The 15,102-nt window shown below is 48.3% G+C and overlaps 1 protein-coding gene across 4 annotated transcripts in view; it reads right to left on the bottom strand.

The window, feature by feature from the left end:
* Positions 1-12,103, bottom strand: part of CLUAP1 (clusterin associated protein 1) — a 35,373-nt gene extending 23,270 nt beyond the window's left edge. The window contains exons 1-6 of one of the 4 annotated variants that reach the window (XM_047837631.1): positions 11,979-12,099; positions 9,253-9,364; positions 7,853-7,937; positions 6,589-6,768; positions 3,969-4,064; positions 1,193-1,276 (exon numbers count right to left, since the gene is read on the bottom strand). In XM_047837631.1, coding sequence (XP_047693587.1) covers positions 1,193-1,276; positions 3,969-4,064; positions 6,589-6,768; positions 7,853-7,937; positions 9,253-9,364; positions 11,979-12,000 — 579 coding nt within the window. In that variant the 5' untranslated portion in view covers positions 12,001-12,099. Of the gene's footprint in view, positions 1-1,192; positions 1,277-2,782; positions 3,451-3,968; positions 4,065-6,588; positions 6,769-7,852; positions 7,938-9,252; positions 9,365-11,592; positions 11,796-11,978 lie in introns of those variants that run through there. The other 3 variants (XM_047837632.1, XM_047837633.1, XM_047837634.1) reach the window with 3 other exon arrangements.
* Between the last annotated feature and the right edge of the window lie 2,999 nt (positions 12,104-15,102).

Here is a 15,102-nt window from a genome sequence, read left to right on the forward strand (position 1 = left end):
GGTAAGAAAGATAGGAATGTGGACGTGGGTGTGCATGTGTACGTATATAAATATGACATAAACTTACATGCACAGACATACACACAGGGAGCTGGCTACCTACCTAACTAGCCAGTGAAAACCACGCATTTAACCAATAGCTCCAACTTCAGGGTTCATTCTCATTTTCTTCTCTTTCTCCTCCACTAACTCTCTTTTCCAAGAGTGAGAACCTAGGCATTCATCACCTTATATAGTTACCTACTTATCCATCTGTCTATATGCACTCAACCTCCCATCTCGGCTGCTCTGCCCTTCTTACCTGCTGAGGCTGCACCCTGGTGCTGGGTTCAGGGAGTATTACTGTTTTAGGACAAGGATATTATAAAAACCTATCAATCTTAGAATTGACAGCTCTCAGCAAATTCTTGTTTTATGCTACTCCTGCTTTACATAAGCCTCCCCGGCCTGTGTGTACTGAATAAAATGAATCACTGGTAACACAGGAATACCTACTATGGGCCAGACTGTGTCTGACACACTGTTACAACGAACACACAGAAGGACCCCGTGTGGCAGACACTGCCTTTCTCCCTGTTTTACAGACGAGGAGAGTGAAACACAAGGAGGTTAAGCAACTTGCCTAAGATCACCAAGTGGGATGCAAACCCAAAGCCATCGGAGTCGAGAGTCTCCCTCACTACTACCCTCCAAATGAATGCCTGAGGTGAGATGAGCACATAATTGACGGCGGGTGAGCAGTTAACGGTGGCGGCCATTCTATTCGTTACGGCGCCATTTAAAAATCTCCGTGCCTAGGTTTCCACACCAAAAAAAAAAAAAAAAAAAAAGGAAAATCTAAAAATCATTTTAATGCCCAACTGTGATGAATTAAATGATTAAATAAAGTGTGAAGAGTCCATAAGAGAGAGCATTACTTATGAAAAGTATTGAAGAATTTAAGTGAATTATGAAATTATTAAAACTGACAAATTTTGAAGGAGAAATTTTTCATATTTATAACAAGGGGGAAAATAATAAAAGTAAGCAACCTACGTATCCTAGAATGTCCTCTGCATTTTTCACTTCCCCACTTTCATATCCCTTCTCTGTCAACAGGACTAAGGTTGCCGCGTCTTAAGAAGGCAGGGACTAAATCAATTATTTTCAAGTCCCAGGCACAAAAACTTTAAATAAAAGCAAACAAGCTTACCAGAATGTCTTTTATTGCAATTCTCATCACTTTTTCAGTCTCATTTATTTCTAGCGGTCTGGCAATTGCTTCTGTTCTCAGTTCCTGTGAGAAACAATGAAATGAAGTTCCTTTTCAGAAGAGGAATTCTCACAACCAATTCCTAGATGTAGATACAGCTTATGGACTAGCGCTCTAAAGTCCCATTACACTGTGGACCTCTGATGCAAAACCCCTTCTTCTAGCAATTCCTCCAAACGTTCTTCTAACCCTAATGCCAGCCTGGCCCCTCCAGCTCCCTGGGCCTTCCTCAGTTACAGGCCCCACGTCCCCACGACGCCACAGACAAAACTGAGCCCACCTCTATCATCTTTACTCCCAAGTTTGCTTCTTTACCTATATTCATTTGTGGGAACCCCAAACAAGTGCAGCTCAACCTGCCGTCTGAACCCCCTGCCAGCCTCTAGGATCCTTCCTGTGATTAATTCCCTCTAAGTTGCCTGTCACCGACATCTGCAGCCAACGAGAGGAATCACCTTGGTCCTGCCCCCTAGCATGAACCACTAACCAACCACGGGAGGCATGTGTGCCTATCATACCAGTACCGGGAACTTCTCTGAGCCTTGGGATTTTAACGTGGATGCAGTTCTGAGGTTTCTGCAGCACGTTCCCAAACTGTCTTGGGCTTCCTTCATTCCACAGCGCCTCTCATCTCCCCCACTGTGGAAAACTACAGACGGCAGGGACCATGACCTATTCAAGGACACAGAGCACGGTGCCTTGCCCGTGACTGATACTAGTCCTCGGTGAGTACATGAAAAACAAACATTGGACAGGGGATCCTCCTCAGACCACGACTGTATACAGAATTTGAGAAGTTCCATATTCATGGCTCCCATGGCAACAGTCCGGCCACTGATTATTTCCATTCATTAGAGGATGGTGCTGAAAGAGTCCCCAGTGGAATCCCGATTCAAGTCTCACAATGAAGCCACAGCTCTGTGGCAATTAGCAAGTGACCAACTCTCGTCTCTAGGTCTCTTAGAATCATGTGTAGACACACGTGCCCTCCTGCACTATAAAGAGAAAACACAGGTACCCGAGGGGCTCGGTCGGTTAAGCATCTATCTGACTTCGGCTCGGGTCATGATCTCACGGTCCGTGAGTTCGAGCCCTGCATAGGGCTCTGTGCTGATGGCTCGGAGCCTGGAGCCCGCTTCGGATCCTGTGTCTCCCGCTCTCTCTGCCCCTCCCCCACTCACGCTGTCCCTGTCTCTCTCATTCTCTCAAGGGTAGATGTTAAAAATTAAAAAGTGAATAAAATAAAATAAATAAAAAATAGAATACGAAGAACCCAGAAAGCCTAGAGCTGCCTTGTTAACTGAATGAGCTATTAGACGGGAGCGGCCGTTGTGTTCTGCCAAATGCCCTTCACTGGGCGGCCACCACCAGGTTACCGTATGGAGAGCAGGGACGGTGAGCTGGTACCCAAGTCCCCTGCTTCCAGACCACTCCTGGCGCAGAAATGAAAAGCAAGAGAAAAAACACTATCATACTTCATCAGTGATGCCAGAACATAGACCAGGAAGTGAGAGGCCACGGCTGACATACCTGACCAGAACGAGATGAATTAACCGCATTGAACTTGAAAACGTGAGATGTGAGCACGTGTGCTTCCAACGACATACGTCTTTACACGTAAGAGTTAAACAGCATCCATTTCTTCTTCAACCAGCGGCTCCCAAACTCTGCCGCATGTTGGAATCACCCGGAGATCTTTAAAAGCTGGATGCCTGGCTCTTAGCCCCAGATATTCTGACTCACTGGTTTGGGGGACAACGTGGACATCAGGTGATTTAAAAGGACTACAGGAGCTCTGGAAGAGTTTTAGGAAGCACGCTCTTAAACAGCTCCCTACATGTAGTGGATGAAGCATTCTCCTTGATGGGCGCTGGCTGAAACAAGCATTGCAAATGAATTTTAACCATAACATCCACTTCAGCTGAGTGGTTAGGACTGCCTAGGTCATGGGCTCCCCAAACCTGCTGCACGTCAGAATCATCCGGAGACTTCTAACTTCCAATGCCTACGTCATACTCCAAACCAATGACATCAGAACAGAAGCTGGTATCCACGCACACGTGATTCTACCGGGAAGCAAGGTTTAGGAACCACGGGCTCAGAAGAGCACTAGGTAGACAAGAATGCTGAGTTCCCCAGGATAAAGCACCATGATCAGCAAAGTCTGCTATGGGCACAAGGAAGAAAGTTCCAGCAACATGCTACATAATTGCTATTTGTGAACTAGAAGCCACAGCTATTAAAAACAGACCAGTGGCCCTAGAAGCAAGAATGGCAGCTAACGCTGTGTATTACTTCCCAGCACGGGATCTCATTTAAGCAGGTACATTTATATGTATGTATATATGTATGTGTGTGTGTGTGTGTGTGTGTGTATAGATATATATGTATATATACACACTTAACGTTTACTCATTTTTGAGAGACAGAGAGAGAGAGCGCAAGCAAGGGTGGGGCAGAGAGAGAGGGAGACACAGAATCCGAAGCAGGCTCCAGGCTCTGAGCTGTCAGCACACAGCCTGACGCGGGGCTCAAACTCATGAACCGCGAGATCATGACCCGAGCCAAAGTCGGACACTCAACCGACTGAGCCACCCAGGAGCCCCAGTCAGGTATGGTTTAATGAAATCAGAAGGACCGGGAAAAGCAGAACTGGAAAGGAAACGCTGAAAAATGCTTCGCTGAGGAAGTATTCAAGCATCCGAATACTGCTTACCCTCAGCTCCACCTCCTTGCCCAGCAGGTCATACAGAGAGGCCCCTCTGGATGTGATCTCAGAAGCAAGCTGCCTGGCTGCTTTCAAGTCTGCAATCTGGAAGGAAAAATATCAAAAACGGAAACCTCGGTGATACGTTAACAGACATTCAGAATAACCAGTTTGTTAACATCGATTCCTGTCTCCCGTCAGGATACCTGACTACTGAACATGTTTTGCACGGGACACATGTTACATCCCTCGGAGGCGCACTCCCAGGACACGTGGGTCTCTCCGAAAATCCAAATGCCAAGTCAAATGTATTCCTCAACCAGGAAGTGTAGGAGGGTGAAAGGGACATGCTTCCTATTCCGACTCGGTCCCAACAGGGGACCCCGAAGGTAGCAGGGTGACCACAGGAGGGACAACCGGAGAGGCACACGTCCTACCGCAGAACCCTGGTGCCCCGAGTTCCTCGCTCCCACCCCCCGAGCCCCCGCCTCTGGACGGGCCGCTAAGGCCCACGTGACGTAACGCGCCCACAGCCCTGCAGCAGCGCCCGGCTCCCTCAAGGGTGGCAGCTGCTGCCGTGAAGATGACGGCCCGTGGTCTGAGCACAGGCTTCTTTCTTAGGGTTCACAGGTCACCCCCTCTTCCTTGCATCTGCGACGTTTTCCATAGAGCCCCAATGTTTCCTTGCTCTGCTCCCTCTTGCTCTCTTGCAATTACATGTCACCCCCTCTTATTCCCAGACCACCAGCAACAAGGCTCCCTCTTCATTCACAGCTGAGGACTCTCTTCCCGCTTCTGCTTCCTCCAGCCCCAGCTGCACCCGCCTCACGGCAGCAAAGATCTGGTTTTCTCCGCGGGAGTCTCACCTCCCCCCTTTCTGGGCCTGGAGTACATCAGAGTCTGGTCCCCCGAAGTCTTTCTAGTCACACTCCCTCCTGAGTTCCGGCCCTAACGCCATCTATGACCTGAGGCCCGACACCTCACACTGAACGTGTTCCAGACCAAACGCCCCACCTTTCCCACCAAGCCCGCTCCTTCCATGCTCCCCTCCGTTTGGGAAACCGGCAATCGGTCGGTTCCGGTGCTCAGACCAAAGACTTTAGAGCTAGGATGTCTGATACCGCACGGACTTGCCACACATGGCCATTTTCAATGTTAAATTGTTTAAAATTAAATAAAATTTAGAAAAGAAAAAAAATGAATAAAGAAGTAAATAAAAAAATTTAGAACCCACCCGGCTGTGCTAGCTACACGTGGCTAGTGGCTGTCGTACCGTGCGGTGCGGATAAAGAACCCATCCATCATCACAGACAGTTCTACCGGACAGCGTGGCTGTAGGATCTTCCTTGCACTGTCTGTTTTCTCTCAACTCACATCCAAGCCCCCAAGATCTACGTTCAAAGAAGGTTCTAACTTCCGGTCACTTCTTTCCACGGAGGCGTCTCACTCCTGGTTAAAAACCTAGGTGTGGTTTCTCTGGCCTGACCATGGGCGACCGCCAAGGTTTTCCCTGGTGGGCCCCACGGGGAGAGCTGCGCCCACCGCGCACCAGAAGAGACTCCTCGCTGCAGGCTCTGAAGGGAGTGGCAGTCAAGGACTCCGGGCCCCTGACCCAACAGTTCCTACAAAATATCCGCCTTCCTAGCCCCAGGGCCTCCCCTCCCAGGTCTCCCATCCGCGGCCTCGGGCTGAGGTCCTCTCTGGTGCCTCCCAGGCTTCCCTGTTAGGGAGCTGGGGAGAAAACCCGAGGACACTCTCCCCAAAGACCCAGCACCCACCACTCTGCCACTCCTGGTCCTCCCCCACCTCAGGGTGAAAAGTGCTGGAGCCTTTTGTTCAGAGCTCCCTCAGGACACAACCCTCGACTGGTGCGCCCTCTCCTGGGAGAAAAAGGAATGGCGTCGGGGTGGGGGCCGGGGGGACACTTCCTCTGCTTTTAGCCCCTTGCCCAAACCATGACAGTAAGTGACTCAGGACTTAACTTCCACTTCTGACTTGCTGCTTGAACCAAGACTCTGATGCCTGGCAACTCAGCTCCCTCCTACCTCAGCTGAGCTCCTGACGTCACCCGCTTGGTTCAAAGTCACTGTCATCTCTTGCTTTGTAACAGGTCCACCTCCACCCTCACCTCCCCCCTCAGTCTGATCTCACCCCAGCGGCCAGAGTGATGCTCTTAACACAGAATTTCAAATCCCTTCCCATCCTCCTGCTGAAGATGGCACCTCTCCCATCTCCCTACTGAAGACACCTGCCCTAGCCCTCCCCGCCCCTGCCCTGCTTTACAGTTCCCCACACATCGGCCACCTGTGACCTGACATTCCTTCTGCTGTGTGGTTTAGTCTGACGCCCCTAACTGAGCCACAGGAAGAGCGGGCTTCCATCCTCGATGTTCATGCCCACATCCCCTGCGCCTGAACTGTGCCTGGCATAGAGCGGGCTTTTGATAAGGAGCTGGATTAATTTACCTCGGCTTCTGTTTGTATCCAAGTGCCGATGAGTGCAAAACTGAAAAACTGCTCTCAGTTAAGGCATAAGGAAAAAGTGGAGCCGGGAGTATCTGACAGGGTCCATTTCAGACTCTAAGAAATAAATACTCCGTCCCTCACCAGGAGCCTTTCATGGTCCTCACCTTTGAGCCGAGATCAAACTTGAATTTGCTGACGTCCTCTTCTCCTATCTTCGAGCCCTCCAGCCCTTTGGTCTTCATAGCGTTATAAAGGACAGAGGTGATCTTGAGAAGTTCTTTCACTGCATACCCATCTGCCTGATAAAGCTTCTTGGTATTGAGTTTTATATGTGCCTTGGTGGCCTATTTTCAGACAAAAGAAGGGTAACAGTTTAAGGCCCTTTCCACGAAAAATCTAAATCAAATCCTATGTAGGTAATTTGAAAATCTCTCTTCAGTAACCTGACTGTATTAAGGGTCAAACTTTCAAGCGGCTCAAGCACTGCAAGTGGGTGTGTAAACGGACGCCATCTGGATGGAGAGCAATTTGGTAAGGGACAAGAAAATTACAAATGCACATTATCTTCGCCCCAACAATTCCAATCCTAAGGACTCATGCTAGAGACGCAGTCATGAAGAAAATGATATGTACAGGTTATTCACGACAGCGCTGTTCCAGAGAGCCAAAGTTACAAACGTCTAAATGCCTATCTGTATATAAACCACATAAATCATGGTATACCCAAAAAAGCACTACTACTCAGCTATAAGAAAGAATGAGGAAGCTGTATTTGTATTTGGAAAGTTCTCCAAAATGTACCATTAAGAAAGCAAGATCCCGGGGCGCCTGGGTGGCGCAGTCGGTTAAGCGTCCGACTTCAGCCAGGTCACGATCTCGCGGTCCGTGAGTTCGAGCCCCGCGTCGGGCTCTGGGCGGATGGCTCGGAGCCTGGAGCATGTTTCCGATTCTGTGTCTCCCTCTCTCTCTGACCCTCCCCCATTCATGCTCTGTCTCTCTCTGTCCCAAAAATAAATAAATGTTGAAAAAAAAAATTTAAAAAAAAAAGAAAGCAAGATCCCAAACACCATGTGTGTAAAGGAAGGGCAAAGAATGTATATTGTATTTGCTTACCTATGCATAAAGAAACTCTGGAAGACGCGACTGGGGATGGAACTGGGTCAATGGGCAGGCAGGATAAAAAGCCATTCTACTGTTTTACATTTTTAAAAAATGTTGAACCACGACATCTATTACCCATTCAAAACTAACGAAATAGAATTCTTAACAAACAATGAATTAAAAACAGAACCCCAAAACTCTGTGCTGGTGAAACGGCTACCGGAAACCTGCTAACGGGAGGCGGTCAGAAACCCGCAAGCGGCCCTAACGAGGACTCCTCTCCAGTGGGGTTAGTGTTATCACTCTGTCACAAAGCTGGGAACTAACCATGAACTGGGCAATTGCCTTAATGAAGAAAACTCGGTCTTGTTCAGTCTCCACATCTGAAGGGATGTCAGTGTGAGGTTCATACCTTTCACAGAAAGAAAAGACACAAGTTAATGAAGTGGAAAGTTAACACAAGAGAAAGCAGGCAGCTGAGGGGATCTGTGACAATTAGCTCTTGGAGTCCCCAGCTAAGGGGGCAAGGTTAAGAGAGACCTCAAAAGCAGCATAAAATGCTAAACACTCAAGGGAGTGAGTCCTCACCTAAGAACAGATTTATGGGATTCCAAAAATCAAGTCTGGGGCTCAGCATACAAACTTAAATCTGTCTCAGACCTGAAAGTGTAATTAACATAATCAGAACTATTACTCTAGCCGACAGCCCTTGACACAGGGCTAACACGTGGGGTTGGGAAGCGCGGAGTTACAGGTGCCACTGACGACCCGCCAGGGGTCAGAAGTCAGCCGTCTCTTTCTAGGCAGCCTGCACGCTAAGAAGGGTTTTTACACTTTTCAAGGATTATCTATCACAAACAGAACACGTGTAAGACTTTGCAACAAAGATCTTATGTAGCCTGTGACAGCTGAAATAGTCACGATCCCCGTAGAAAAGTCTGCCAACCCTGAATCGTGGTAGATTTCTCACACAAAATGAAATTTAAATCTTGGCAATTTCTACTCCAGTACTCATCAGAGTGTGTGGAGAGACCATCACTCCCTGTGGAAGTGAGAGCATGAAGAGGCGCTTGGACCTGAGCGCGGCGCATGCTTCCGACTAAGAAACCTCTTTTACCACTGCCTGGTATATTCCCTTCGACCACAGTGTTCTTGGTACTCCACTGATTTTTTTTTTTAACATTTATTCATTTTTGAGAGACAGACAACAAGCAGGGGAGGGGTAGAGAGAGGTAGACACAGAATTGGAAGCAGGTTCCAGGCTCTGAGGTCTCGGCACAGAGCCCTATGTGGGGCCTCAACCCACGAACCATGAGATCATGACCTGAGCTGAAGTCAGACGCTTAAACGACTGAGCCACCCAGGCGCCGCTCTACTCCACTGATTTTTAACAGGTTACAAAGGAGTCTGTCAAACTCACAATTTATTGAGTTCTTGGGGTGCCCGGGTGGCTCAGTTGGTTAAGTGTCCAACTTCGGCTCAGGTCATGATCTCACAGTTCGTGGGTTCGAGCCCCGCGTTGGGCTCCACGCAGACAGCTCGGAGCCTGGAGCCTGCTTTGTATTCTGTCTGTCTCTCTCCCTCTCTTTCTCTCTCAAAAATAAATAAATGTTAAAAAAAATTTTTTTTTAATTTATTGAATTCTTCCTTTTGCTTCACAACGGTATCCTATTCTTGGTAGCTATGGAATATGGTATTCATTCTTAGCCCTCAATAAAAGTTCTAACCGTTTCACCAGCCAAAGAAGCACTTCAGACACAAGTCCAAAATTTGGTGTGCGGAAATTTTCCATAGAGATATGTCGAGGGTATCCCAAGGCTCTCATCATCTCTGTGAAATCTGTCCAAAGGTAAAACAACTCAGTCAGTTCCCCATCAAAGACCAACCACTTATTAACTTCGACATTTCCCTGGCTTTCCCTGGTTATTCCCAACATATTGACAGTTTGGGGGACTATTTATCAACTCTCTAAGAGGGAAAGTAAAAAGGAGATGAAAGTTGAAATACCTCCTCTGCTTCCTGAAAAACATTTAAGTTCAACGGGAGGGCAAAGTAAAAGCTTTACATTATAACAGAGTTTAGGGACCGGCTGTGAATCTGTCTTTGATAGGTCATTTCTCTTGGATATCTTTCTCTGTACTAATCAAAATGAGAATTACTTGTGGGGCAGGGTTCCCTCCCTAAGGAGAGAAAAAAAAAACCAAAACCTCAAGGCAACCGGGCTATACGCGTACCACACGTACGTGACAACATCCGTCACGACCTTGTAACAGGAGACCCCTAGTTCAGACTACGTGTTTGTGTCTTACCATACATGGGAGACAAAGAAGTAAAAAATAGATTTAAAAAACTACACCACGAGGCACTGGGGGCTCAGTTCTTCGGGTACGGACCCAACTGAGCAGTGCCGGCAAGAACAAAGTTGCTTCCCGGAAAGAAAAGCCTCAGTGTCACGACTCTGCCCGAGGATCCCGCTACACCTGGCTTTATACAAGGTCATAAGGGAAAAATACATTACATGTGAACAGTGGTTATGTTTAGAGGTGATGGTGGTCAGGGAGAAGTTCACCTGAGTTATTGTGGAGTTGTCTTTCTTATCTTTGTTTAGTGAGCATGTAGGACTAAGGTCCTATATAACCCAAATTTTAAAGGTTAATTGCATATTTAAAGAAATCTTAAAGAGACTGGTGGAACTATACAGCAATACTTAGATTTTTTTTTTTATACACCAGAACAAGAAACAACACTACTAATACTTTTCGAAACCGGAGGTGGTGGTCACTAAGCTTTGAGCAGAATGAGCAAATGAACATAACAAACGTTTTTTGCGTTTCCACTACGCGCCAAGGTCTATATTCAGTGCGCTTCTGGCTACAGAATGCCTGTCTTCGCCCTTCCTGAAGGTTCGAAATATCTCAGCGACATTCACAAATAAACTTCCGGGGCACCGGAGGTTAGGTTGGATGTCAGCAGGCAACAGAAGAGAAGGTACGAGCAAAGGAAAGAGCAAAGGCACAGAGGGCCTCTGTCACTGTTTTCTGGGAAACGTGAACAGAGCGGGGGTAAATAATGTGGCAGTCTTCCCACCACACAGCCGGGAACTGCCTAAATCCGTCCTCCTATGGAGTTGTCAGGTTCGGTTAATTCCGCAACATGGGGACAATTTGAGACTCTTACCATAAATTGCACACACGTTTGGCATTCATTAAGGGCAAAATGTTCAGAAATTCCCTTCTTATATCTTCCCCCCCAACAAAACCCCATTGAGCGTCCCCTAGCAGAACGCTGGCCTCGGCCTCTAACCGTGGGGGGGGGCAGAAACTGGTCTCTACAACGCACAGTCCCCGCAGACCCCGCAAATCCCAGAGGTCGTAATTCACACCATGGTACTACCAGGGGTGCCAATAAAACGCGATGCCTCCAGTCACAACTGAAAGGAGTAATCGTTAATGGTGACATTTCCAGCAATTCGGTTGGAAAACTGGCAGTAAAGACGCACCCCAAACCACCACATTGGCAATCACCGGCTCCACCCACGCGGGTGGAGCCAGTCTGCTCAACCGCTTCAGATTCAGAAAGTGACGGTGCATAAAAGGCAAGAGAATTCGATTCACACAGTGCCAAGTCCGGATCGTTGGTTCCACCCAGTTCTAGCTGCGTGACCTAAAGCAAGCAACTTCACCTCTCTGTGGCTCAAAGTATTTCATCCCGATTACACTACCTACCTCACTGCCAAAGCGAGGACTAAAATACCGTATTGAATGTGAAACGCCTGGTGTGTAACAGGTGCTCCAAAGAATGAGTAACGAATTCTCTTATCCGGATTCCACTTCCCCACCCTTCCTGCAAAGGCGTCTGGGCTCCCTTCTCCTCACCAGCTCTGTTAGGAAGCACGCAGGCTTTGGAAGTTAGACAACCTGAATTCAAACTCCAGCGCCAGCTCTCACCGCCTGTGTCCTCTGACCGAGTTACCTGACCTGGCTGCCCGTTTCCTCCTCTCTAAATACGGGAGCACAGAGTAGCTCCGAGGAGTAAATGAAACGATGCACACGCACAACAGGAACTACCTGGCAGATCGTAAAAATTCGATATCAGCTGCAACTATTATCAATCACCAGTCCCCTCCTCGGTTTTCTGAGCTCTTAAGCTAACCCCACTCAAAAACGTCTCATCGTCTTCCAATACGGCAGCGAGCAGCCCCGTGTGGCAATGCAAGTCCTGTGAAATTAGATACAATTAACCCCGGCTCCTCAGCCGCACTAGCCGCACGCGGCCGCGGGCACACACACAACCCCCCGCCATCGCAGAGACAAGGCTGGGGCGCCCAGCCTGGAAGGGGGGGGGGGCGGCAGCGGGCAGGGACACCCCTGAGCCGCATAGTCTCGAGGGGGGTTCTGGCCGTGCAAGCCTCGGACCGAGGACCCGCAGGTTACAGCGGGCAGGTATGCCTTACTGCGGAGGTCGCGGAAAGACATGGCGCTCTGATCCCCAGCAGCCTGGAGTCTGGGTCGCTCGCCCTCAGCGCTCACGGGTTTCTATGGCAACACACCCAGCCCTCAACGGCGCGCGGCCGGGGCCAAACAAGACTGGGCCGGAAGGGGCCCGGTCGCGCGCGTGCGCATGCGCAAGCGAGAGGGCGCTGGGCCGGGTACGTCTGGAGACGCTGCGGGATTCCGGTCGCGGCCAGGGCCTGCGAGTGTGCAGCATTTGCGTACCCTTCACACACGTTGCAAACAAACATGTGGCCCTGGCGGACACATTCTGATCACCTACTACGCGCCTGACACTGTGCTAGGCGCTCTACGTACTGCTTCACATTTCTTCCTCAACTCCCCTAGACAGAATGTACGGTAATGTTACGAAGCCAGGTCTCCCTCCTGGGTCCCGTGCCCAGCACATTTCTCTCTGCCATGGGTAAACTTGCTGGCTTCACCGGCGATCGAAGGCCCAGAGAAGCGGCAACAGCGTGAAGGGGCGAGGCCCGGGATGTAGCTGAGAGAAAACCCCGGCTGGCCACCAGGCGGCGACAGGCGGCTCTGCCGCGACCGCGCCTGCGCAGCTGGCTCGGGCTTCACAACAGGCCGGAAATCGGTCCCGGTCCTTGCAGGTCGGGGATTGTCCTGGCAACCGTGGCTTTTGGGGCGTGGGTGTGGGCGTGAGCCCGTGGAGGGAGTGTGGGGCTGCTAGGTGAGGGATGCGCGTGACACGTGGCCTGGCCGCTGGGAGATCCCGTGGGAGTCCTCCCTGCCTGGCTGCCAAGGTGGGAGGCAGGCGACCGAGAGGGGCTGGGGGCGTGAATGAAGTGTGCCGAGTCTGGAAGGGCGGGCCAAGAGGAGGTAGTGCCACCCTCTGGCCACCCTCCTCCCTGTTGGTGTGGGCGAAGGAACCGACGCACAAAGGCTCGGACCTTAAAGAGTCCCGAAATAGAGCCCACACACCTGGTCGCGCTTTCGTGGAGAGTTTTGTTTTTCCCTAAACGTAAAGCTTAAAATCTATAGTTTTCTAGAAGAAAACTTAGGGGAAACGTGTTGTGACTGTGTTGAGCAAGATCTCTTAGATACACCAGAAGTATGAGCCCTTTAAAAAAAAAAAAGTTAAAAAATACATTGGACTGCAGCAAAATTTAAAACTGCTCTTCAAGACGCTTTTAAGAAAATGAAAAGATAGCCCACAGTCTAGAAAAAAATATCCACGAAACACACGTGATAGGAAGATTTGTATCCAGAATACATAATGAACTCTCAAAATCAGTAAGAAAGCAAATCAGTTAGAAAGCAGACAAAAAGGGGGCGCCTGGGTGGCTCAGTCTGTTGAGCCTCCGATTTAGGCTCAGGTCATGACACGTGGTTGAGGAGTTCAAAAACCCTGACAGTGCCACGCTTTCAAACAATGTGGAGCAACTTGAACTTTTGTATATTATTGGTGAGAATCTAAAACAGTGCAGCCACTTTGCAAAACCGGTAATTTTTTATAAAATTAAATATATATTTAACATATGGCTGGGGCGCCTGGGTGGCTCAGTCGGTTAGGCCGCCAACTTTGGCTCAGGTCGTGATCTCACGGTCTGAGTGATCTCACGGTCTGAGTTTGAGCCCCGCGATGGACTCTGTGCTGACAGCGCAGAGCCTGGAGCCGGCTTCCAGTTCTGTGTCTCCCTCTCTCTGCCCCTCCCCTGCTCATGCTCTGTCTCAGTCTCAAAGATAAATATTAAAAAAAAAACAAAAAACAAAACATATGGCTGAGCAATCCTACTCCTAAGTATTTGCCCAAGAGAAACAAAAACTTAGGTTCACACAAAAACCTGTACACAAACATTGATCCCAAAACTTGAAAGCATTCAAACGGACAATCCCTCAATTTATGAATGGATAAACTGTGATACATCCATATAATGGATTACCACTCAGCTGTAAAAAAAGAAACGAACTGCTGATATATATAGGAGGACAATGCTGAAACTCCAATGCCTTATGCTAACTGGAAGAAGCCGGACTCAAAAGGCTACATAGTGTATGATTCCATTTATGTGACAGTCTGGATAAGAAGACAAATCAATAGTTGCCAGGAGAAGGTAGGTGCAAAAGAATATTTGGAGGGTGATGGAATTGTTCTATATCTTTTTTTTTTTTTTAACGTTTATTTATTTTTGAGACAGAGACAGACCGAGCATGAATGGGGGAGGGTCAGAGAGAGGGAGACACAGAATCTGAAACAGGCTCCAGGCTCTGAGCTGTCAGCACAGAGCCTGACGCCGGACTCGAACTCACGGACCACGAGATCATGACCTGAGCCAAAGTCAGCCACTTAACCGACTGAGCCACCCAGGTGCCCCATGAACTGTTCTATATCTTGATCGTGGTGCTAACTATATGACAGTAGGTGTTTATAAAAACTTACAGAACTATGCACAAAAAAAGGTCAGTTTTACCATATCTAAAATTGTATCTCAGTAAGCATGACTAAAATCAAAAAAGCTTTAAAAAAGCAAAACTAGAGTGCCTGAGTGGCCCAGTTAAGTGTCTGATTCGATTTCAGCTCAGGTCATGATCTCACGATTTGCAAGAACCTGCTTGGGATTCTCTCTCTCCTTCTCTCTCTGCCCCTCCCCCACTCTCGAAATAAAGAAATAACCTATTGTCAATTCTTTGGGGTATATACCTAGGAGCGGAATTACTGGGTTGTATGGCAATTCTATGTTTAACTTGTAGAGGAACTGCTAAACTGTTTTCCCACAGTGGTTGCACCATTTTACATCCCCACCAGCAGTGTAAGAAGGTTCTAACTTCTCCAACATTTTCATTAATATTGTCATTTTTTTTTCTTATAGCCATTCTCATGGGTATAAAGTAGTATCTCACGATCATTTAAAGTTGTAATTCCCTAATGACTGATGATGTTCAACATCTTTTCATGTGCTTACTAACCATTTGTGTATCTTCTTCGGGAAAAATGTCTATTCAAGTTCTTCATCCTTTTTCAGATTAGGTTTTTGTTGAGTTTTTAAGAGTTCTTTATATATTCTGGATACTGTGCTTATCAGATATATAATTTATAAGGTTATCCCATTCTGTAGTCTT

This window comes from Prionailurus viverrinus, chromosome E3 (assembly GCF_022837055.1).
Source record: "Prionailurus viverrinus isolate Anna chromosome E3, UM_Priviv_1.0, whole genome shotgun sequence".
NCBI classification, from domain to species: Eukaryota; Metazoa; Chordata; class Mammalia; order Carnivora; family Felidae; genus Prionailurus; species Prionailurus viverrinus.